This window comes from Protopterus annectens, chromosome 16.part0 (assembly GCF_019279795.1).
Source record: "Protopterus annectens isolate FY-2018-M chromosome 16.part0, PAN1.0, whole genome shotgun sequence".
NCBI lineage: Eukaryota > Metazoa > Chordata > Ceratodontiformes > Protopteridae > Protopterus > Protopterus annectens.
The window spans coordinates 411499655-411524573 of NC_056750.1; the positions used below are offsets into that span (position 1 = coordinate 411499655).

Here is a 24919-nt window from a genome sequence, read left to right on the forward strand (position 1 = left end):
TTTTGAGGTGGAGCATGTCCATTAATTCCGGTTTGGACATGGCCTTGTATGTCAGGCACAGGTCACCTCTGAGCAGACGGTATGCGACTGAATTAGAGATGGAGTTTCTTCAGTCGGGCAGCATATGGCATATTTTTGAGCCCCTTTATCCTTTTGGTGAGGAACTTTTGGGGTCTTTCCAATTGCTGCAGGTGTCGGGTAAGATACATTCCGAATGGGGCATTGTACTCAATCATTGGTCTGATAAGTGAAGAGTACAGGGGAACAATGACCTCCCTTGATCTGGATGTGAATCCCTTCATAATCAGGTGGGCAATGTAGAAGGTCCTCCTAACCACTTTGGCAATGTGAGTGTCAGAAGAAAGGTTACTGTCAACTTGGGTCCCCAGGTCCCTGATAACCTCTTCTGTGCTTAATGGATTGCCACCTGTGTGGTAACTTGGGGTTACCTTGTTTTTACCAAAGGGTATGACTATACATTTTTTGGCATTTAGCTTAAGGCCATGGTTCTGGCACCAGTTATCCGTTTCTATGAGACCTCTCTGAAGGATATCTGTGTCTGATGGATTTTCAACTATGGCGCCCAGTTTGCAGTCATCTGCAAACTTTGTCAGCCACAATCCTCCTATGTTTGCCTGCACTTCTGAAAAGTAGATGCCGAACAAGAGGGGGCCCAGGACTGAGCCCTGTGGGACACCGCTTGTGACCGGCTTGGAGTCTGACATGGCACCAGCAACTCTAACCCTGTGGGTTCTGTCCTTGAGCCAGTTTGCAACCCATCTTGTGACATATGGGTTTACATTTAAGCTGGTGAGCTTTTCTATGATATCCGAGTGGGGTATTGTGTGGAAAGATTTTTGCAAGGTCAAGGTAGGCTGTGTGAACTGCCTTACCCTCATCAATGGCCTTGGTGACTGTTTCAAAAAAGTCGACCAAGTTCAAGAGGCATGATCTGCCCTTGACAAAGCCGAATTGGGTAGGATCCAATGTCTATAGGTCCCCTATGTCTTTATTTATGAGTTCCATTATGATCCTCTCCATAGCTTTGCAGACCAGGCTTGTTAAGCTTATGGGGCGGTAATTACCAGGGTCCGTAGAAGCACTGCCTTTGTGGAGTGGGACCACAGTTGCCGTACGCCACTCTTTGGGTACGTATCCTGTGGTAAGGCTAAGATTAAACAGCAGCCTTATGTGTGGGTTTAGTTCCTCATTGAGTTTGTGTAGCACACAGCCGGGGACACCATCCAGTCCCATTGATGCTGTGTTTTTAGCTTTAGAGAGAGCAGCTCTCACCTGGGCATTTGAGATGATTGGGAGGCTACACTCTGCTGGGATAGATATTTCTCCTTTTGTGGGGGAGGGAGGGGAGAAATTTTCACTGAACCTGTCTGACAGTATGTTTGCGATGTCTGTGGGTTCAGTGATTTTTTGTATCATTTTGGACTAATTCTGAGCATATCTGGAAGTTTCCACCCAGATTTCTAACATAGCTAAAGAAGGCCTTATGATTGTCTTTTGAGTCCTTGGCGATTTTTCTCTCAAAGTTGGCCTTGGATGATTTTACGAGTGATCGTAGTTTTTTACTAGTATTGATCAGAGATTTCTTCCCTTTTAGGGATTTTGCTCTATCTTGTAGTAGCTTTCTCCTCTTGTTGTAAAGTTTGTTTATGGCTGGGGTCCACCAGATTGGGCGCTTGCCTTTGGTGGAAAGGGTCTTGATTTTATTTGGGATTGCTTGATCCATGCAATCCTGGAGGTGCTCGTAGAAAGCATTTGTAAGGGATTCAGCAGCATGGGTTGTGGTTTCCAATGGCTCAGGGGCCTTGAAGGATACCACACCAGTCTTAAGAAGTGTGAAGTTGGCTTTTGAGAAGTTCTTCACTGTGGTCTTTTTTGTTGGGGGTGGGGGCAGGATGTGGATCTCCAGTGAGATTAGTTTATGGTCTGATCTTACCAATGAGGGATATACTTCCAGTGTGGAGCATTTTGTCCCCATGTTTGTGATTATACTTCTTATTGTATTTGTTCGTTCTTCTCAAAAGAAATATGTCAAAGGATAAAGACAGAGAACACAAAGAACACCGCCCTTCTGGCTTTAAAAAAAATGTGATAAATGTTCTCAAAAAATATCATTGACCGACAGTCACACCAGTTGTGTGTACTGTCTTGGAGAGGCTCATTTGCAAGAACCATGTACCTTCTGTCATGCTTTCAGCACCAGGGTTCTTAATGAAAGGAAAAGAAAACTTATCAATAGGGGCCTTATGGCTGGTTCCTTCCAAGAACAACTGGAACCAAGGTCAGACAGTTCCTAAAAGTCATAAAAGGAAATCTCCATTGGTTCCTATTTCCAAACTGACAAAGAAATCAAAAGTGACGGAACAGAAGAGTACTGGCTCCGATTTGCTTCTTCAGTCTCAGTACCGTCTGTTTCATCGGTGCTGAGACAGTCTTCTCTGTCGAGACACTCGCCAATCTTGGAACCGGTTTCACCAACCTTAAGATCTCCGATTTTAGGAGATCTCCATCTATCTCCACCCATTCCTCCAGGACACTGTCTGATGAGGATGTAGAGTGGGTGGTGAAGAGGCTGCTCTGTGACCCAGCGCTGGCAAAAATTTTAGCTTCTCTGGGGCCCAAAGGCTTCAGAGCCATTCTATCTTCAGTCTACTGTTCCTCCTCTGACTGCTTCGCCCTCAGAGCCTAATGTTTTAGGTCCTTTAGTGCTGGAACCTTCAGTTCCAAGAATTCTTCCTGCTTCCTCAGAACTGATAACGCTAACCTCATCGGCTCAGTCTGGAGTTGAGAGATCTGGGAGCCGACGCTTTCCAGTCAACTCCGAGAGGGATAGTCACTCCGTTTTTTCTACAGAACCGACTTTCCCTCTCAGTGCTTTGGCTCGTGTGAGCTCGGCTCCCACATCCGCTTTGTCTGCCCCTCCTGCTTGGAGTCGACCTTCCGTTTCCTTGGAGCAGAGGTCTTCTTCAGAGTGGGGTGGTAAGGTTTTTGAGATGATAGAGACAGCTTTGTCTAATGCTAAAGCCCTGACATTGGACCCAATGTCCCTCCAGCAGTCTCTTCTCCCCTGCCTGCCGCTAAGTGTAGGGAACCAGAGCCCCAAGGAGCCCCCATTGGAGGTGTCCCCTCTTCTGAGACCTCCCCAGATTACCCCACTTGTAGAGGTCCCTCGGAAGAGAGTTTGTAAGAGGAAGCACATTGACTCAGTCGAGTCTGCCAATTCTGACACTGATTTGGATGAGTCAGAAGGGGTCCCCAAGATCCCCCTCTGAGGATGTCTGTTTTGTGAACATCCTTGAAATCTGCAGACAGAAGGGTGATTGGAATGCCTCTAACCCTACTGAGGATGAATCAGTGTACCTTGAGGCTTTTGGTTCCCGACCTTCCACCTCCTGAGTGACACTGCCATATGACCAACTGTTAGAGGTCATATCTCGGAAAACTTGGACTTTTCCGGACACAGTGGAGCCTGTCCTGAGGAGGCCAAACAAATTTATCACTGCTCCAGAAGACGCATCATTTCAAATGGAGTACCTGTGGATGCTATGGTGGTAGCAGCAGCCACAAAGAAGACATTATTAGAGACATCCTCAAATATCCATCCTCCTAATAAAGAGTCTAGGACAATGCATAGATATGGAAAGCATACCTTATCTTCAGCGGCCTTTACCTTACGATTGCAGAATTACCTGTCCCATTTTAGTAGGCTTCAAAGGGATCTACTAAAGGAGTTGGGAGGTAACCTTCAGGGTTCAGTAGCTTCGGGATCTGCTGACAAGGTATATGCGCAGTTCTCCACCCTTCTCTGTATTGCTAACTCCTCCATGAGGCTGATTTCCTATGCAGCTGATGGAGCGAACAAGGCGGCTGCAGCAGGGATCTCTCTTAGGAGACATTCCTGGATGCGTCTATGCAATTTTACAGAATCCTTAGTCTTCCTTTACCAACATCCCCTTTGATGGTTCAACTCTTTTTGGATGTCAGGTAAAATACTTTGACGAGGTGCAAGCAGGAAGGGAAAACCTGATCTGCTGTCGGAGTCCATTTCTCCCTTCATTCCAGACCCTATCCCAAGGGTCAAACAGGAGGGAAAATGTGGTTCCGTAAATCCCAAAAAGGTTTCCCCTCAAGCACAAGGTCAGCCCACCCCTGGAGGCAGAGGAGGAGATTATAATGGAAAGTGCCATGCTCGCGGCAGAGGGGGTCCGCAACACCAGGGTGAGAGAGATACTTTTTCTGATTGTCCCTTTCATCGCCCCTGAAGGGTTGCCAGACTCAGTCTCTGGATGCAGTCGGGGGTAGTCTCTCACTGTACCCAAGCGTCTGGCTACAAATTTCCCAAGATCAATGGGTACAAAATATAATTTCCAGAGGTTACCTGATTCCTTTTGTTTCCGATCTCCCTACAAATCGGTCTTTACCAGATGTACCACCCAGTCAAATAGACTGTGCAACATCAGAGGTCATCTTGTTGCTTCAAAAAAGTCATCCAAAAAGTCCCCACAGAACAAATAGGATCTGGAACTTACGATTCTTTTTAGTTCCAAAAAAGACCGGGGACTGGAGATCAATTCTAGATCTCGGCAAGCTAAACATGTCTGTAAATAAAATCGAAGTTCCGCATGATCACTCTGCAGGCAATTTTTCTGTTTATTAGAAAAGACAATTGGATGTGCTCCATAGATCTTCAGGACACGTACTGCCATATCAAAATGGACAGGCGCTCCAGAAGACATTAACGCTTTCGGGTGAAGCCAATCATTTTCAATTTCTATCACTGCCCTTTGGCCTCACTACAGCCCCCAGAGTGTTCAAACATATGTCTGTGGTCATGGCTCACCTGAGACGTCAGGGATTCCAGGTGTTTCCGTACTTAGACAACTGGCTCCTCAATGCTACCACCAAGCACCAACTAATCTAAGCCAGGGACAAGACTCTATCTTTGTGCGCCAGATTAGGAATTACAATAAATCTAAAAAAATCTGCCTTATCTCCATCTCAGCGCATTGTCTTCTTAGGCTCAGACATAAGACTCAATCACCATGACAGCAAAACTGTCACCAGAAAGGACAGAATCGTTGCACAACCAACTCAGATTCTTGCTGACCAAAGACAACGTACAGCCCAGGATAGTTTTAGTTCTAGGTACTATGGCATCCACCATTCTTTTAGTTCCCCTAGCCCATCTACACATGAGAGTACTTTAATGGCTACTATTTTCCCAGTGGTCAAAGCAGGATCTACCCTTGTCCCACCAAATATTCATTACAGACTCCTGCAAGAAGGATCTAACATGGTGGTTACATACAGATCAGCTTTATCTAGGTCGTTCCCCTGCTCTCCTTCAACAAAATGCAGTCTTGACCACGGACGCTTCCCAGATAGGGTGGGGGGGCATTATCTGGGAATGATGGTCCAAGGTATCTGGCAGGATCATGAGAACCACTTGCACATACATTTTCTGGAGATGAGAGCAGTGCTATATGCATTGCAAGCACTTCACAGTTCTTTTCCCACTGGGACAATTGCAATTCAATCAGACATGTCTGTAGTGTGGTACATAAACAAGCAAGGGGGAACCAAGTATTACCCACTTCGTCAAGAGGCACAACGAGTATGGAAATGGGCGACAGACTCCCAACGTTTTCTGGTAGCAATGCACATTCTGGGGAAGTCCAAAGTGATAGCAGACAAACGGAGTCGAGCAATTCTGATGCCTCATGAGTGGTCCCTGAAAACAGAAGTTGCAGAAGAGATTTTCCGCAAATGGGGCCACCCTTGCTGCAACCGATTCACCATGTATATGAACGCCAAATGCAGCAACTACTTTGTCCTCATTCCCCATCTGGGGATGTCACCCAGGGATGCTCTGGTCCACAAGTGGCCTCCGGGACTTCTTTATGCTTTTCCACCATTTCCTCCCATACCCAAAGTGATTAAGAAAGCAAAACTGTTGGAGTACCCTGATCCTCATTGCTCCTTAGTGGCCTTGCCAAGTCTGGTTCCCCTTCCTGTGGTCCTATCTCTTGGAGGAACCATGAATTCTGGAACCATCTCCAGATCTTCTGATTCACCAATCAGGACACTTCCATCTTACCATCCAAACCCTGAAATTGGCAGCATGGCTGCTCCAATTCCAAGAATAGCCAGGTGTATATCCCTTTCTCCTACCATTAAACACATCCTCATTTCTTCCCACAAACCTTCCACCAGGAAATTATATTCCAGCAAATGGAAAAGGTTTTCCATTTGGGCGGCTAAACAAGGCATAGATCCCTACTCAGCCCCCATAGTCTATCCTGTCCTTCCTTGCATCTATTTTTTCAAGCAGGAGCTGCAGCTGCTACTGTTAGAGTTCAGTTGGCTGCCATCTTAAATTATCATTTTGGGAACATGGGAAATCCTATTATGTCCCACTCTTTATGTAAAACCTTTTTGAAAGGAGTCCTCCTTCTCAGACCTCCAATCAGGCAACCTCCGGAGCCGTGGGACTTAAACTTAGTTCTGACTTCATTGATTTCTCCACCATTTGAACAGTCTTCATCTGACTTGAAGTTTTTGTCTTGGAAGACATTGTTCTTAGTAGATATAACATCTGCTAGGAGAGTTTCAGAATTGCAAGCTCTGACCATTCGACCTCCATATATTATATTCCATAAGGATAGAGTCTCCATAAGAACTAATCCTTCTTTCCTCCCTAAGGTATGCTCAGAACATAATCTAAACTCAACTATTGAATTACCAGTATTCTTCCCCAATTACAGTGATCACTCAGAATAGAGACTACGTCAATTAGATGTCCATAGAATTCTCTGATTTTACCTGCACAGGACTAAAGAATTTGGGAAATCGGATCAATTGTTTCTTTCTCAGAGAAAAACAAAGGCTTGCCCATTTCCAAGGTGACTTTGTCAAATAAATATTGGGAAACAACTACCTGCTAAAGTAAAAGGCCATTCAACTAGAGCAGTATCAGCTTCATATGCCTTCAAATCAAAACTCCCAATTGATACCATTTGTGCAGCAGCTACTTGGGCAAGACCTCATACCTTTGTCACTCATTACAAATTGGATTTGGCCTCCCGGGACAGGTCATCCTTTGGGTCCACTGTGCCGAAGAGTCTTTTTGCTTGAGCCACCCAAGATAATGGTGCTGGGGACGCTGTCCCATCCAGCAAGAATTACGGTGAGATAGGACTACAAAACATTAATAATTTATGTACTTACCATAACATTCCATATTTGTAGTCCATCTTGCCTACATTCTTGCGTCCCACCTCCTTCCCCCTTTCTGTGTCCTGGAGGAACTGGTGGACTTAGCCATTATGCTGTCTGACCTTGTTATAGTTGTCTATCCACATGGCATGGATAATAAAACAAAGTCCTTTTGTCAGTATGTACATAGTTATTGATAGTATAATTACTATTATGTATTTAGTTACTTTCTTGAAAACAAGATCTGGGGAATTGCTGTGGTGCATCATGGGATATGGGATATCCTCAAGCCAGTAAAAGCTCTCGAGCTTTAGTATTGGCCGAGTTGAGCTCTGAACCCATCCGGCAAGAATGTAGGCGAGATGGACTATAAACATGGAACTTTATGGTAAGTACATAACTTCTTATTTCCAGATCTAGGTGTAAACATATTTTGTGCTGCTTAGATTCACTCTTACTTTTCAAAGCTCCTCTTTGGCATTGATGAGGCCCTTGACTCCACAATAAATAGCCCATTTCTGACTAGTGGTAATTTCACTGGAGGGATTGTGTGGGGGAGATGAGGCCAAGGAGCTTGTCACCACCTTGTTCATGACATTTTTTTGCATTTTAGAAAAAGTTGTGGTAAATGACAGGGGAGTAACTGGCCTGCCTTTCTTGAATTTAGGGAGACACATTGGCAGATACTGTTAAATGCTACACAACCCCCTGAGGTAAATGATAGAATATCCATTAATAGCCTATTAGCACTAAAATCTGACATTACTTCATATTATTTAATATGACAAGGAGCTTTGGAAGTTGCAAACTTTAATTTAGTTGTGGGAGGCAAATCCATTTTCCATTTTTTTGTTTTATAGCATTTATCTAAGGAGTTTATGAATCTGCTGCAGTTATTCGGTCAAACACATAAGGCATACTGAATTATTACAGCTTCATTTTTTCCATTCACTTTGATTTTTAAGAACTCATTAAACGAATAAGTATAGTTTTAACAGGGATATTGAGTTTTTTTATTGTAGACAAAACAATAAGAATCTTACTCAATTAGAAGGGCTCTTCTACTTTTTTACTTAACTGTTTTTAACTATTTTAATTGGTTAACTGTGTTTAATAAATCTGCTGTGGCGACCCCTAACCGGGAAAAGCCGAAAGAAGAAGAAGAAGAACTGTGTTTAATAAAGGGACTTGGAACGTTTTATAAGGGAAGTGATGTGTGTGGAAGTTATTTGATGAAGTTCTGTCAACAATAATAAAGGAACGAAAGACTCATCTCCCCATTGTGGTCATGGATTTCTTCCTGGCACACATACCCAGTTTGTTTTTTTGTGTTTTTATTTGGTTCAACAGTCTTTTTTGACATGCACAACATACATGCTCAGGATTCATTACACCCAGGGCCGGTGTTACCATTTTGGGGGCCCCCAGCAGATGTCAAGTTTCCCCCAGCAGATGTCAAGTTTGGGGCCCCCTGAGGACTTCAAGTCTAGGTATCACCTTGTCACTGCCACCCTTCCTAAGCACCATTTTAGTTTATACTGCAAAGTTTTAGGAGTAGTGCACACAGACTGACCTGTAGCTACAGTACTCTTACCTTACAACAGGCCTGTGTACCACACTATGTTGGACCATCTCACAAAGGGATATTTACGGTTACTGGCATTTAGTTGCAACAATGATACATTGCAGCAACTTTATGTACAGGTCTGGACTTAGGTGAAATGGCATCCTAGACCTACTGTTTCAGCACCCCCCCACACACACACACGCACACATCCTCCAGTCTTCCCATTTTTCCTCCATCTTGGGCTCCTCATACTATGCACACTACTTTTTTTCTTCCTTTTCTCAAATTTTGCCCTACTCTTCAGCTTTTTCAAGAAGCCATAACTCCCTGTATGCTCTGAAGTGTGTTTAAAAGATTTTTTTTTGTTTTACACAATCTTTCAAACCAATGATGACTTAAACAGAAATTATGATTGAGGAAATGAATTGTGTTGCTGTAGAGCTTTAGTTTTCCTTGCATCCTTTCAACACAGCTTTCCTGACCAAGGCAGCACAATAGTAACCATTTAAGAAATAACTCAAATAAGCCAGGGCCCAAGAAGCCATGGGGTTATAGATGTTCTGGGATGTATTTTAGAGCATTTTCCCAGCCTTTTAATCCAGTGGTGACCTAAAAAAAATGAGTAAGAAAAGAATTTCAGTCTTTTTTTCTTCAAGAAAGACATAAGTTGTATCCAAGACTTAATGTTCAAAGATGACAAAATTGTAGCAACAAAAAAAAACTAACAAGCTAGTTGTTATCTGGATACATAAGTCTTATCTGGCAATTGCCTGCCTCCCCCCCCCCCCCCCCAAAAAAAAAAAGACTGTCTAAGCATCACTCTGGTGTTAGGTTGGGGTGAAAGCATAGGTTCTAACTGCCACAGCCATGTATTTCAAATGACTGGAGACATACATATACACAGCATGCCTCCTCACTCCTCAACCCAAACTATCAAAGGCAGCTATCTGTATGCATTCCTGAAGTGTGATTTGAGGAAAGTGAAACAATGACTGCAGTAATGTATTGTTCCTAGACAGTACCCTGCCCCTACACAAGCCACAGTAAACTTCTTTGTACATCTCTGAGGTCTGTGAGAATAGTAAAAGAAAATAATGACCACACTGTCCTGAGCCCAAACACAAGCTATAATGACCTCATGTACACACCCCTAAGGTTTGACTGTGATGAAAATTAAAGAAGTAATAACCACACAGCCCCCCCATATACACACACACACACACACACACCCTACAGCAGCTTCATGTACACACACATATCCAAGCAGGACTGGTGGCCATATCCAGCCTGTTCAGGTTAAAAGGTGTAATCAGAAATTTAATACATTTTTTTCTCATTTTTCCCCAACCAGCAACAGCTTTTGGATGATTAAGTGAGCCCCCTGTATCCATTTATATAAGCTGGGGAGTGGGAGCCCCCAGATTCTTAGAAGATCTAAGTGTCTAAATGTTCTACAGCATATTTTATGCCTCACTTTTGAAATATAATTACGTGTTAGCTACATTTTTTACTGATACCCAGAAGAAAAATGTACATGTCCTGGCATTACTGGGTATGTGCACACAGATAAAAATCACCAATACTTTACTTTTTACACACACACACACACACACACACACACACACACACACACTGTATAAGCCGTAGCAATACTAGTTTTGTACCACTGGTTACTGGCATACCAGATCAGTGACAGCTGTTGGCAGTTAAACAGCAGGTGTAAATCACTTTTATTTACCTCAATGAGGAGTAATGCAAACCTGTCACTATCCCTGATTTCACATACCTTCCCTGATTTTGCTCAAAATTTTGCTCTGTCCTTCATAAAAAGTTTGATTTGTGTGTGAATCATTCAGGTCTACAGACAGTCAATAAATCCAGACATCAGAGTTGTATACTTATTGAGCAAAACAAAATGCATGTTGATGAAAAATGTGTTATTCTATTAACTTTTTAATTGAATTGGAGTAATATTTAAAACATGCTTCTCATTTTGAGCCTTTATTCTGGTATTATTGGTATTACATTTAACTCTTCAGCAAAGAGTATCTGCTCTTCTGCCAGTATTTATAAAACTCCCTGTATGAAAAACACCCCTGAAGATCAGAAGCATGAGCCCTTCTTAAACTCCAAGTATACATTGAGACCAGTCACACTGGGATGATGATCTCTCTAGTGCTTACCTTGCCTATGGTCAGAGTCGTATCACAGCTCTGTTCAGGTTAAACAGCATAATCAGGAAATTAATACATTTTTTCTCATCATTTTTCCCCAATTAGCTGCAGCTTTTATGGGGCCCCCACACAGTCAAAGATTGGGGGGGGGGCCTTGCAGCCATGGGTATTGCAGGTATCTAAAGCTGGATATGTTAATTTTAGTGGAGAGAATGTCCACCAGCAGGGTTTAACTAAGCCAGGGGCACTATGTCAGTGGTAAAATATTTAATGGAATTGTGGAAGCTGTTGCTTGATAAAACACTGTTACTATAACCAGCGATATCTTTGAATTTTAAAGGAGATGTAAATAAGAGTTATTACCCACCTGATTTATTAAAAATACAAGATTCATGTACTAGCTTTTGTTGTTTTGATGGACATATTACAAAATATCAAGATAAGAACTTGCAGTGGTTGGGGGCCCCCAGCGACCGCGGGGTTTGCTGGTGCCTAAAGTGGCTATGATTACACCAGCTTGATTCCTGTAAACATTTATAGCTAAATAAAGTAAATGCGAATAAGTAGTAATCCATCTTCTCAGTTACATTTTCCAGGACACACTTTTGACAGAAAGCATGGTGTGAACTGCACTTTTGCTTTAACCATAGGTCTGTTTGTTGCTCTTCATTATGAGGAATTGACAGATATGAATATGTTGCAGCCAGTGGAAGAAGTTTCACTAATGGAGAGAATTAGATTACTACTGTGCCTAACTGGTGAATGTGTTTGCACAATTGCCACCATGGGAATGCATTATACTCTTCAAGTGCCACAGTCTGGGAATGATTTGCATTTTAAGCCGTTTAGCTATTCAGCAACATTGAAATGTTGGTTATGGTGATTTTTATAATCATTCTCTGGAGTTCCTTTGGACTTTTAACTTATTAGAAGCAAGTATTATTTTCCAGTAACTAGTTAATCTGGACAAAAAACATAAACATAATCACTGGACATGTTATGAAGCTGTCATCTTCCTCTTTTGAAGTTGTATCCTAATCAGATTAATAAATGGTTACATTTTCTCATTCTGTGATGGAAAAATTAAAACAGGAGTTCCATATATGCATGTGGATTACTTACTAAATATGCAGCCTCAGATTTGTATTTTTCTGCATGTAGCACATTTTTATAATCTGTTACAGGACTCATTTCAGATATGTTTGTTGTTTCAGGTCGTTGGAGCAATTTGTATAAACTTCCCTATAACTGGATTGGAACAGGCCATGTTGTTTATAGTGGAGCTTTTTATTATAACAGAGCCTTTACCAAGAATATAATTAAGTATGACCTCAAACAAAGATATGTGGCTTCTTGGGCTCTGCTCCATGATGTAGTTTATGAAGATACAACACCGTGGAAGTGGCGAGGTCATTCAGATATTGATTTTGCAGTTGATGAAAGTGGCCTTTGGGTTATCTATCCATCTGTGGATTATGAGTACTCCCAACAAGATGTTATTGTAATTAGTAAACTTGACCCCGTGGACCTGTCTCTCAGGAGGGAGACGACATGGAAAACCAGTCTTAAGCGCAACTCTTATGGAAACTGCTTTTTAATCTGTGGCATTCTTTATGCTGTTGATGTTTATAGCCAAAAGGAAGGTCTGATTTCTTATGCATATGACTCTCATACCAATACTGCAGTAAATCTGAAGCTCCCTTTTATCAACCAGTATTCCTTCACAACACAGATTGACTACAATCCAAAAGAGAGAGTCCTTTATGCATGGGATAATGGACGTCAGATGACATATAAAATTAATTTTGTTGCTTGATACCCATTTGTATTGTATAGTTTTGAGAATGTAGGACTGACCTACACATGAGCACTTTTTTTTTACACTTTCATTGTGTTAATGTTACACTTAATGGTAATTGGCAGTGTTTAGCATTCATGCACTTGAATCATTAAGTAAATTATCTGTTGTCCTCATAATGATAATTTCGTATTGATTCTGTGTATTTTACTGTAATAGAAGATGCATATTGGCCAATAACGAGCAGTAGATTGCCAAAAACACAAAATGGATTTGAGGCATGCTGTAATGGTTAATTCCTTTCTCTCTCTGTATTATAGTATGTATCTGAGGAGAAAAATGTTCCACCATTTAAAGGTTTTCCAAGAACAAAATGCATATCTGTGCATTTATGCGTACAGTAATGTTATTGGCTCCTGCCATACTATATAACACTTATGTTTTCATGTAGTTCTATTGGTTTAAGAGAAAGCTGTATGAGACATTGCCAAGTTACAGATTATATAAACATTTCATTAACAACCAAGTACTGTATTTTACAACCGACATGACACTTTGTTTTCCTAAAGCATTTATGTGAAGTATTCCAAGCAGTTGTTTTAGAATTTTTGTATGTTAAAACTCAATTTTATTTATCTGAAATAACACCAGTAATTATTTTTGTCAGAGAATCATTAGTAAGTCTGTGCTTAGCATTATGAAATATGCAGAACCTTTTGCCGGTCAAACTATTCAATTCTGCAAGGAGGTGTTGTAATAATAGATGTCTACCATTGATGTTGAAAAATTTATTTAAAATGGCTAATATCTCAACATTTTTATTGTAAATATATAAATATATACATATGCTTCCAGGAAAAGCAAGAGACTGATGTTTTAAGTTCTGTTTTGGTATGGTGTGTATAATACACATTTTTAAATATATTGTGCGCTTTTTATGAATTTAAGTTCTAGAGATTATATAAGCTTTTACTAGCAGGAGTATAATATGGAGAAAACAGAGTGTTAGCAGGAGCAAATCTGGGTTTCTTAAACTCCAGTGCATAGGCATTGTAGCTTCCTTTTTTATTATTCAGTACTAAACTCGATTATATAAATATTTAAATGTTTGCATTTCAGGTGTTTGTTTATTGGGCATTTATATAGTGTTTGAAAGGAAAGGTTACCCTATTCTGGACTGCATTGTCTTTAATTTAAAGAACAGATTACAGTTGTCTTAAGTTTAGTAGAAAATGCAAAATGTTAGCTGCAGGTTCATTCCTACTTATGTTTGTCTTCTGATCTGTATTTCTTGTATTACCTCACACAGTAAACCATATTCCTGGGCCAGTCTTCTTTTATGTGGGTTGAACAGTAACAGTGGTATTTTCCCGCCTCTTATGATGTAGCAGCTACAATGAACAGTAATGTATCATGTCTCTACTGTTTGATGATGCTTCTTATATTCATGACGAGTATTAACAGAAGCAGGTTCTGAAATAGAACACCTTGAGCTTTACCATAGCCATAAATGCAGAGATCAGCCATAACTAATGTGCTCTTCTTTTGAACAATCTTAAAATGTGACAGATATAATACTTAACGCTGACTGCATGATTTATTGATAGCTAAATGTATCTGTAGTTTAGAGGTTACTAGTTAATTGTCTTGTTTTACATTTTAATACAGTCCATTTATCCCTCTGTGGATCCGTGTAGTTGGCTAGTCATAATCCGGGTTTAATAGATTGATTAAAGTATGGAATGAGACATTTTTTTAAAGTGGAAAATTGCTCCAAACTAATGCTTGTTCTAATTTGATGAACAAACATGTTAATTCATCTGATAGTACTCATATGGCCCTCTCAAAGGAAAGAGATGTGGTTAGTGGGGCTCCTTAGTGGGTCATTTTTGGGACCAGTATTGTTTATCATCTGTGTATCAGCATAACAGGGGACACTGAGAACAGGTTCAGCCTGTTGTAGACGTCCGTAAGAAATCAGAGATAGAGGTTAGGGGCTAAACATTGGGTGGAGACTAAGCATTCAGCAGGACACAAGGAGCCTGATTGAACATGAAAATTTACATCTAGGTTTAATGCAGGGTTGTGCAAAATATTTCACATGGGATGTAATAACTGTAAAGCAGGATGCCATCTAGGAGGACAAGTCTTTAAAAAGAACAGACCAGGAAAAACACTGTGGTGTGTTTATAACAGCAGGCTGTTTTTGCCTTATCTTTTCAAAAAAATGTTCCTTGTTTCCCACCTTTCTAAGCTAGTATAGTCCAGTTTTCAGGCTAGTGCTGAATTCAGGGCTGTTACAATTTTCTGAGTTGCCCATACCTTGCTTGGATAGAAGGAGGTTTCTCTGTTCACCTGTGAGAGGGGGAGCTTCGAGCAGCCATCTGTCCCTGAAGGAGTGGTTCCAGCCCAGAAGTTAGTGTTTATAAGCCATTTTGGGATAATTTCTATCTCTTTCATTTCCCTGCTGTAAAAACTGCATTTGCACGGTTTTAAACATCCGGGCAGTGCCGGTTAGCTAGAACTAAATTTATCCCGGCTCCTCCAAGTCTCCTCTTCAGTTTTTCCCTTGAAAGTAGTCTAACTCTCAACCTAAGCACTTAAAAAGCATCCTACAGTCCAGCACTTGCTCAGACCAATAGCAAGCACTAATATACCCCGACACTTGATTGCCCAGCAGGGCAAAGCTCATTATTCACCCCTCACCAACCAAGCGACTAAGCAGCTCACCCTACTATTCAGGCATGACCAAAGGGCAATTTCAGGTATACTCTCCAGTCCACCTGGTGAACCTGGGTATCCTGAGGCAATGTTACAACTGCCTCATGTACACAGACAACCCTCTCCTCCTACCACAACACATTAACATATGCGAGAGATGCAATTATATAGCTAAATTAGAGGCTAAGCTCTCTCCTCCCAAGACTGGAACAGGCAGTCATGAGGAGAAGGTTAACACTTGCACCACACCTCCAGCCTCACATAGACATACTAAACCAGCACTGGCAAAAAATACACATAAATACACAAAATCATACTTGGAGGCTCGAAATAAAAACCTGCAAAAGCATCAGAGACCTCCAAAGCAGACACCCAAAAAACCTGCACCTCCTGTCACAAACCAGACAACACATAAAACACAAAATCAGTGTGCTGCACAATCACAGCCCTTAAGGTGAAATGACATACCTAACACACTAGTAATAGGCAACTCTATAGTCAGGCACACTGACGTCCCACTCACTAGGCTGGACAAGAAGGTTACTGTTGGCTGCCTGTCAGGAGCCAGAATCCGTCACATAACACAAGCACTCAGGTTACTCCAGAACAAATACAAATATGACTCTGTCATTGTTCATGTTGGTGTGAATGACCTGAGACGTACCTCCTTGGACTACATGAAAAGAGGCATGGAAGAGCTCTCGGATCATGTAGCCCAGGCGGGTATGACCGTGACCCTGTGTAGCATCCTGCCCTCACCAAGAATGATACCCACAGTATAAAGAAAAAAATAATCAATTTCAACAATTGGCTAAGCTTCTGGTGTCATTCAAAGGGGATCCAGTGTCTGTCAGCCTGGGACGACATGCTCGACAAGCCTCATTGCTTCACAAGAGACTGCTTGCACCTGTCACCTCTAGGCTTTTGAATACTGGCTAAGGCTCTTGCTGCCCCCGTAGTGCCTTTTTTAGGCAAGGCTCAAAAGTCAAACCCACCTCCGTAAACAACGCAAATAAAAAAAAAAAATAAATGTTATGCTACTCACCTCCAGGAGTTTAAATCTCAAAATGCACGCGCTCGAAGCACTCCTCAGTATGGAGAACGTCAACATCTGTGCAGTAACTGAAACCTGGTTCAAGGCTCCACAGAGCGCCCCAGCACTACCGGGCTACAACTCATTCCACATATTTCGGCCACAGAACATGGACCGAAACACAAAAGGAGGGGGTGTATCCAAATTCATCAAGGATACCTACACCTCCAGGTTAGTGGTGCAGCATGATACGTCCGACATCATCCATGTGCAACTAACATCAGGCAAATCTGCAATGCAAATTGTGGCCCTGGTACAGATCACCCTCCATGACCCAGGACCACCACTCTGCCTTTCTGGAGACACTGGAAAACATGAAGGTCCTAGCGAACACCCTGATATTGGGCGATTTTAATTACCCTACCGTTAACTGGGAAAACTACTAAAGTACAAACTCCCAGGTCCAGCGCTTCCTGGAATTTATCACCTCAAATGCACTGGATCAGCTGGTAAACTCCCATACCAGAGGTGAAAACATATTGGACCTGGTCATCACCAACATGGGCGACAGGTGTTCCACACCGGAGGTCAAAACTCACTCCCCTAAGAGAAGGAAACCAGTCTGGTGGACCCCTGTCATAAACAGGCTATACAGTAGAAGGAGGAAACTAGTTCAGAAAAAAAGCAAATCCCAAGAAGGAAAGACATCCCTGATCAGTATCCTTCCTCATAAAATCCTCCAACGCTAACTTCGAAAGAAAAATAGCCAAGGATTCGAAAGATAACCACAAAACTGCCTTTAGCTATGTCAAAAATCTAAGTGGCAACTCGAAGATATGCTCTGAGCTAGTGCAAAATAGCACAAAATATACTGAACCCACTGATTTTGCCAAAATCCTGGCAGATAGATTCAGTGCAAACTTCATCCCAAAGGGCCCATGACAATACCGGAAAAGTGTAGTGTCCCAGAAATCAGACGCACAGGTGAAAACAGCCCTTTCAAAAGCACAGCATCAATGGGGCCAGATGGTGTCCCAGGCGGAGTCTTGCACGAACTACAGAATGAACTAACCCCCACCTAAACACACTGTTCAACCTCAGCCTCTCCACAGGCTACATGCCCATAGAATGGTGCACAGCAATGGTTATTCCGCTCCACAAAGGAGGGGTCACAACTGACCCTGGTAACTATCGCCCCATAAGCCTGACTAGCCTGGTCTGCAAGGCTATGGAGAGCATAATCATGGAACTCATTAACAAAGAGATTGGGAACCTCCAAACACTTGACCCGATCCAGTTCGGCTTTAAGGGAAGATCATGCCTACTAAACCTGGTTGACTTCTTCGAGACAGTCACCAAGGCCATAGATGAGGGGAAGTTAGTTCACACAGCCTACCTTGACCTCGCCAAGGCCTTTGACACCATTCCCCACTCAGGAATTATAGAAAAACTCACCAGTCTGAACATATACCCCTACATCACGAGATGGGTTGCCAACTGGCTTACAGACAGAACTCACACAGTAAGAATAGCGGGCTTCAGGTCCGACTCTAAACCAGTCACAAGTGGTGTCCCACAAGGCTCGGTCCTGGGACCCCTTACTGTTTGGCATATGCCTTTCAGAAGTACAGGCAAACACAGGAGGACTGTGGCTAACCATAATATACTCTCCAGTTGACACGGACATTCTCCAAAAGGGCCTTACTGAGATTGGTGTCAAAGTCATGGTCTCAAGCTAAATGCCAAAAAATGCATAGTCATCCTGTTTGGGGAAAAACAAAACACCCACGAGTTACCACATAGGTGGCAACCCCCTTAATACAGAAGAGGTAATAAGAGATCTGGGGACCCAGGTAGGTAGTAATCTCTCCTTTGACAATCATATTGCCAAAGTAGTTAGGAAATCCTTCTATGTAGTCCATCTAATTACTAAAAGGTTCGCATCTAGAAATAGAGGTTATAGTGCCCCTCTACTCATTAGACCCATCATAGAGTACAATGGCCCATTTGGGATGTACCTCACAAGACACTTCCAACAGCTGGAAAGACCACAAAAGTACCTCACCAAGAGGATTACTGGCCTCAAACATATGTCCTTTGCAGCCTGACTGGAAAAACTCCAGCTGTACTCAGTGGCATATCGCTTACTCCGAGGTGATCTCTGCCCGACTTACAAAGCCATGTCCAACTCAGAATTGATGGATTTCTTTAGGTGGAGCATATCCAAGTCACTGCGAGCCACTCGCTGTAGTGAGCTAAACCTTACCACAACAATAAATAGAACATGCTGGAGGGATAGATTCCTGTCACAGAGATTCCCCATGCTTTGGAACAAAATTCCTAACTACATTAGGCAGAGCCCTTCACTATAACACTCTTCAAGAGAAACCTTGATGAGTGGATGGGTAACAGAAAGTACACCCCTGTGATCACTTCATTGGCTCTTCTTGACAGAGGCTCAGTTAATTAATCAATGGGGTGGCGAAAGCTGACACACACTGGCTAGGCTTATAAATGCCCTCTGGCAGATAGCCTAGTACCTACCTATGAGGTACAAAACTGAGAGGGATGCCATAGAGGTAAATAAATGCTGGACTCAACCTTAAGATATCAACATTTAGAAAATGAGATGTTATATTATTCCTGTATTGTTCTCTGAACAAAAACCCCACCTTATGTACTGTATTAATTTCAGATGCCCACATGCATTAAGTATATTATACTATTTGAAATGATACAAGGAAAAGCTGTAAGAGTAGTAAAGCTAATGGAAAATGAGAGCTATGAGAAGTTTTGGGAGCTAAATCTTTCTTAATTCGTGGACAGAAGAATAAAGTAAGAGATGATATGGGTGTGAAAGCCATTTTACAGCAATCTGATTGATGCTCACAAAAAGAGACAAAACATGTAGTAGGGGACATGCTTCTTAGGTTTTATAGTAGTTTAGCTTAGACATTAGAAAGTACTTTCATCTTGGAGAGAATAGCATTTAATGTAACCAGTTACTTGAGTAGATGGCAAACTGTAAAACTAAAGGACCCTTCAAGAAGGCTCAGGATGAGTGGTGGGCTAAGAAAAGAAGAATAGGAGGGGGCAACAAAGTTACTAGCTATGTCACCTACATAATGTAATACATTGTGCAGGTGGAGGATGCGAAATATAAAGCCAGTTCTTCAGATATGCAGTGTGGGATATCAAATTATTCCTTTGTATGTTAAGAAGTATTTAGACCACCAATCACAGTAAGGAACTAGCATAATTTCTAAGAATTAATATGCATCACTGGCATTTGTGCTTTTAGGTAAGCCATCAGTGTGAAATTCTGGGCTACAAGTTCTGTGACATACCGGAGTTACTCAACTTGAAATTAATTTCAGAAGACTTTTTAACAGTTTTTAAAACTTGTATTCATTATTGGTATCGGTTATTTTTCTTCTGGTTGTAAATTTAATAAAATATGATCATGTTTGAGACTGAGAGAACACTCTAAACACTGATGAACTATTAATGACTACGCCGTGATGGGGTACTTCAGTTGGACAAAAGATTAATTTAGCTGTTCAACACCGATAGTGATCATCTGCTAATGGTTTTATCCTGCAATCCTGGGTCTGCACTTGGGTTGTGTGGGATTCCGTAAAAGGCATTTATCCAGGCAAAAGCTTCTAGATCATCCGCAGGAAAGATTGTGTGTGTGTGTGTGTGTGTGTGTGTGTGTGTGTGTGTGTATGTGTAATATCTTTTTCTTGGTTAAAATAAACTAATTTTGTACTTCTAGTGAACTTAAGGTGACGAAAGTTTGATATGGGAGACTGCAAACTGGGTTTAGGAGGTGGATCCATTACAAAAATGTTCAAAAAATAGTGACTCAAAAGCTTTATTGTACTATGTATGATATGCTTGTTACATACAGGATATTATCGATTCCTGTAGTTACAATGACTGTGATACATGCCCTGACCATCTTGATAAAAATGTTGGCTGTGTTTTCATCTGTATATTTTTTGAGTAAGGCCAGGCTGTACAGGGCTTGGAATTCATACAGAATCTTTAAATAAGGAATAGTCTAATATGTTCTAATACATATTTTGTCTAATTATGAATTCTTCTGGGTGCATAACACATTATAATTGTCATCACTTATCCTGTGGAAAGATTTGAATGTCCACTTATGAAGATAGTTGTAATACCGCAGTATTTGATAAAATATTGCCTTGATAGAAGGCTTCATAATTATCTTCTCAGCTATGAAATAAAACATTTGGTGTTATAAAATGGAGATGTTTGCAGGTCAGGTCTTTGGCACTGTGGCAGACATTTGCCTGTACTTTTAGTAATCTGAGAACATCTAGCAAGTTGGGTGCTCAGGGGCTGGCCAAGATGAAATGATCAAGCAACCATGCCAGCTTTTCTTTCTTGGGAGTGGGTGCATGATTTTGCAGTTGGGTACTATCTAGTGGAGACTAGATGGTTATTCCATGGTGTTTGCATGCTGGTTGATTATTGGCTATTATTTATTTATCCTTTGACCAGTTTGTCCAGCTAAGCTGGTGATCTTTTTTCAGGGGAGACATGGGGTGGTATTTATACTGTCTAGGGGAAGTTTGACTGGGTTAGCAGGGGAAATTTTCCTATAAGTCCAGTGGGATCTTTTATATCCACCACAACTACTGCCAGCTCTGGCAGATAGGGCTTCAGTATAAAATCTCATGTGAAGAATGGCCCACTGCATGAAAGTTCTGGAGAGGGTGATTAATAAACGAAAATACATAGTAGTAGAAAATAAGATGGGAAATGAACAGTTTGAATTCAGATCAGGATGCAGGACAACCAACCCGATGTTTGCAGTGAGACAAATACTTGAGAAGAAGCTAGAAGTGATGAGTCCAAATGGGAATTCCTAGACTTGGAGAAGGTATATGACAAGCTCTCAAGAAAGCTATTCGGACAGTCCTGCAGTGGTTTGAAGTCCCAGGAACCTTGGCAGAACTAGTGCAAGCTATGTACAAGGACCCCAGTTCTGTCCTGCAGACAGTTCCCAGTGAGAGTTGGTGTGCATCAGGTTTCAGCTCTGATCCCATTGCTGTTCATACTAGTGATGGACTGCATTAACAAATAGGTTGGAGGGGACAGATCAGCCAAGTTTCTGTATGCAGATGTGGCATTACATACAGACTCTGAGCAAAAACTTCACCAAGGAGTAGGGGAATGGAATGCAAAACTGAAGGCGCATGGGATGAAACTGAGTAAAGATAAGACAGTTGTAATTATGGGAAATCAGAAGAACCTGAAAACTGAGATAGAGGGGAAAATATTGGAACAGGTTAACAGCTTCAAGTATCTGGGAGGGGTGGTTGAGGAGAAGGGAATGAGAAAGTCAAAGCTAGAATCAGAGGGGCCGCAGCCAACTGGCACACTGTTGGGTAGTATATGATTTAAGAATGCTAAAGAAGCTTAAAAGTAAGGTGTACAAAACAGTGGTGTGACCAATACTACTGTATGGTACAGAAACATGTGCAGTAAAGGCAGAGCAGTTGAAGCTAGAGCTGATCAAGATGAAGTGGCTGTGATGGATGGTAGGATTCAGTGTGGGACAGACGATGGAATGAGGACATAAGAGCAGAAGCCAAAGTAGCTCCAATTGCAGTAAAGGTCAAAGAGAACAGATTATGATGGTTGGGCACATGCACAGGAAAGCAGAAGACAATGTGTTGAAGATGATTTGGGAGAGACAGGAAGAAGGCAATGATATGAGGGCATCCAGCAAAGAAGTGGATGGATTATGTGAGACGAGACTTGTGATAGTCAAACATGACTGTCAAAGAAGGAAGGAGAGAGGCACTGAATAGGGTGAGATGGTGACAAATGATACAACACCCTGACCCCATGTAGAAAAATGGGAAAAAGGGGATTGATTTTAGTGATGAAGGATGGCACACTTAGGAGTTCAGTACCCTCTAATTCTGCACTGCAGGAGTTCAGTACCCTCTAATTCTGCACTGCAGCATCAGTAATGATAAATTAATTCAGCCACCTTTGGTGGGGATAGGACTAACAAACCTTCTGATCTTCCAGTACGAAAGGAGCCACTGACTCTATTATGGATGGAGGATTGGAACAAGCAGACCACTACCACAGTTATAAGAGCAGGGTACAATAAAGGAGATAGCTCTGCATCCAGTGCCATCTATTATGGGTAGTTCATCCACCTAAAAGTTGTGATACTTGAGCAGAAAATTCTCTCCCCTGAATTTGGGAGAACCATTTTAGGAAGGCTGTGAAAGTATGAAGTGTGATCAAAGAAAATATTTTTGTTTTTTAGTACTGCAAATTAATTCCCTGATTGTTTTATAGTTATTTTTCTTCACAGAATAGCAGCATTCAAGTGAATGTAGATTTTGAAAATATATTCTCTCAAGTAAGTCATCTATTGAGATAAAAGAAAAAAAAATAAAGTTGCTCCTCTCATCTAGACTGGGGAAGGTCATAGTTAAATAGCAGAGATAGCACCAAGGCTGTATAGTGCCTGATTGGTGCAAGGATGGAGTTAAACTGGAAATACAGAGCACTGACTCTGACTATGGTTGTAGACAGAGATGCAGGGGAACACTCTAAGCACTGTACAGAGTAGTAGCAACAAGAAGATAATTATGTACAAATCTATTGTACAGCAGGGTTTAATTGGTATAAAATGTTCCTCTGGATATCCGTGTTTGGGGAAGTTCATGCAGCATGTTAGAGTTGTAGACAGAATTCAAATATGAACTGTTAGTCTCATCCCAAAGGCATGCACCATAATGAATTAGTAATCCATTGACATGCACATGGTATATGGTATGTGTGCGTGCATGTGTGTCCTATGATAGAATGGCATCCTATATAGTGTTAGTTTATCTGCTTTGCGCCCATTAAGTTTCAGGATAGGTTCCTACTCCATTTGGCCTAGAATCAAGACTTTGAGAGTGAATGAATGAAAGACATTTCTATAGCAGTATCCCTGATAAATTTGTAGACAGTTCAACAAGTAATTAAGTGTTAAGTTAGCCACACTTGATAAAAACAACCTGTATATCATATCTTTTTTTTGAGTCATGGAAGAAATCAATTTCTCTGGTATGTTGTGCAGTGTCTTAGTCCATCAAGTAGCTGTGCTTGATGAGAATGTTAAAAGGCTTTCACCAGTTTAGACATACATTTTTGTATATGATGTTCCATCTGTCACTGGAGCAGGTATGCATTACTGTTACAGTATTGTTCCTGTACCGAAACAATAATTGTAGGAAGCTTTTATTGGTAATTTATATTCCATTTTGTCAAAACCAACATCTCAGAAAATGTACAATACTTAAACATGTAAACAATTACAGCTTGCGCTACTTTATCTTGTTGCCTTTGTGGAATTTCAATAAAAAAGCCATCGTATCATTCTGTACTGTTTCACCTTCTCAAAGTTTCTTAGAATATAGTCATCTAAATATATGCATGATATCTGAAAGTCAACCAGCAATAAAACTGCAGGATGTTGACAATCAAACTTAACTGAAGAGAATATTGTCAAACATATTAAGTGTTTTTATCCTTGTTCCTCGTTGAGATCATTTTTGTTTTGCATCTTAAAATTTCTGAATTCCTGCTTTAAATTGTAAACTGATGGTCTGTTATTTTCTATGCAAGACATGATGGATACAGAAAACTGAAATGTCAAAAGTAAAGAACCAGTTTTCAGTATGTCTCTTAAAGCTTTGAAATGAAACAGAACTGATTTGATATATTTTAAAAAGGTTAAGATGTCTGCACTGAGATTTTCAGAGCTGCCCCTCCCCCTCAGGGCAGCGGCACTAGAAAACTAGGGCCTGAGATCTGCTTTAAGGCTGGTACTCATCGGTGGCAAGGGTTCTCTCTCATCTTTGAATCATGGGAGACCCTCTGTTCCAGCAGTGGCTTTGCCTTCGAGGCTTTTGAAAGGGTCTTGACTATGCCAAAAGAGAAGGCATTTTCATCAAGCTCTGATCCATTCAAACCTCAGGAAGGTTCCCACTTCTTCCTTCTCTTCTGATCATCCTACCAGACAGGTACAGTCAACACCACAGCTTATGAAACTACATAATACATTAGCACGTAGTCCGATTCTCAACCCTCTGACAGTCTCAACAGAATTGATTCATAAGAACAGATGTGCAATCAGAAGCACATATACTCCGCTCCTGAGTCTTTTACAAAGGTTACAAATTTAGATGAAGTTGAAGGGTCCCCTGGATCTGCCTTGGAAGATGTTACCTTTGGTGAAATCCTTGAACGCCTGAAACAGAAAGGGGATAGTCCACTAAAGATCCTTGGTTAGATGAATCTGCACTTCTGGAAGCGTTTAGTTCCGGCTTAGCAACATCCTGGGT

At 41.4% G+C, this 24919-nt stretch overlaps 1 protein-coding gene across 1 annotated transcript in view; it reads left to right on the forward strand.

Annotated features, from left to right (window-relative positions):
* OLFML2A (olfactomedin like 2A) overlaps nt 1-14940 on the forward strand; it is a 766911-nt gene extending 751971 nt beyond the window's left edge. Inside the window, 1 exon segment of the mRNA XM_044058447.1 lies at nt 12189-14940. Coding sequence (XP_043914382.1) covers nt 12189-12790 — 602 coding nt within the window. The 3' untranslated portion in view covers nt 12791-14940.
* The last annotated feature ends 9979 nt before the right edge of the window (nt 14941-24919 follow it).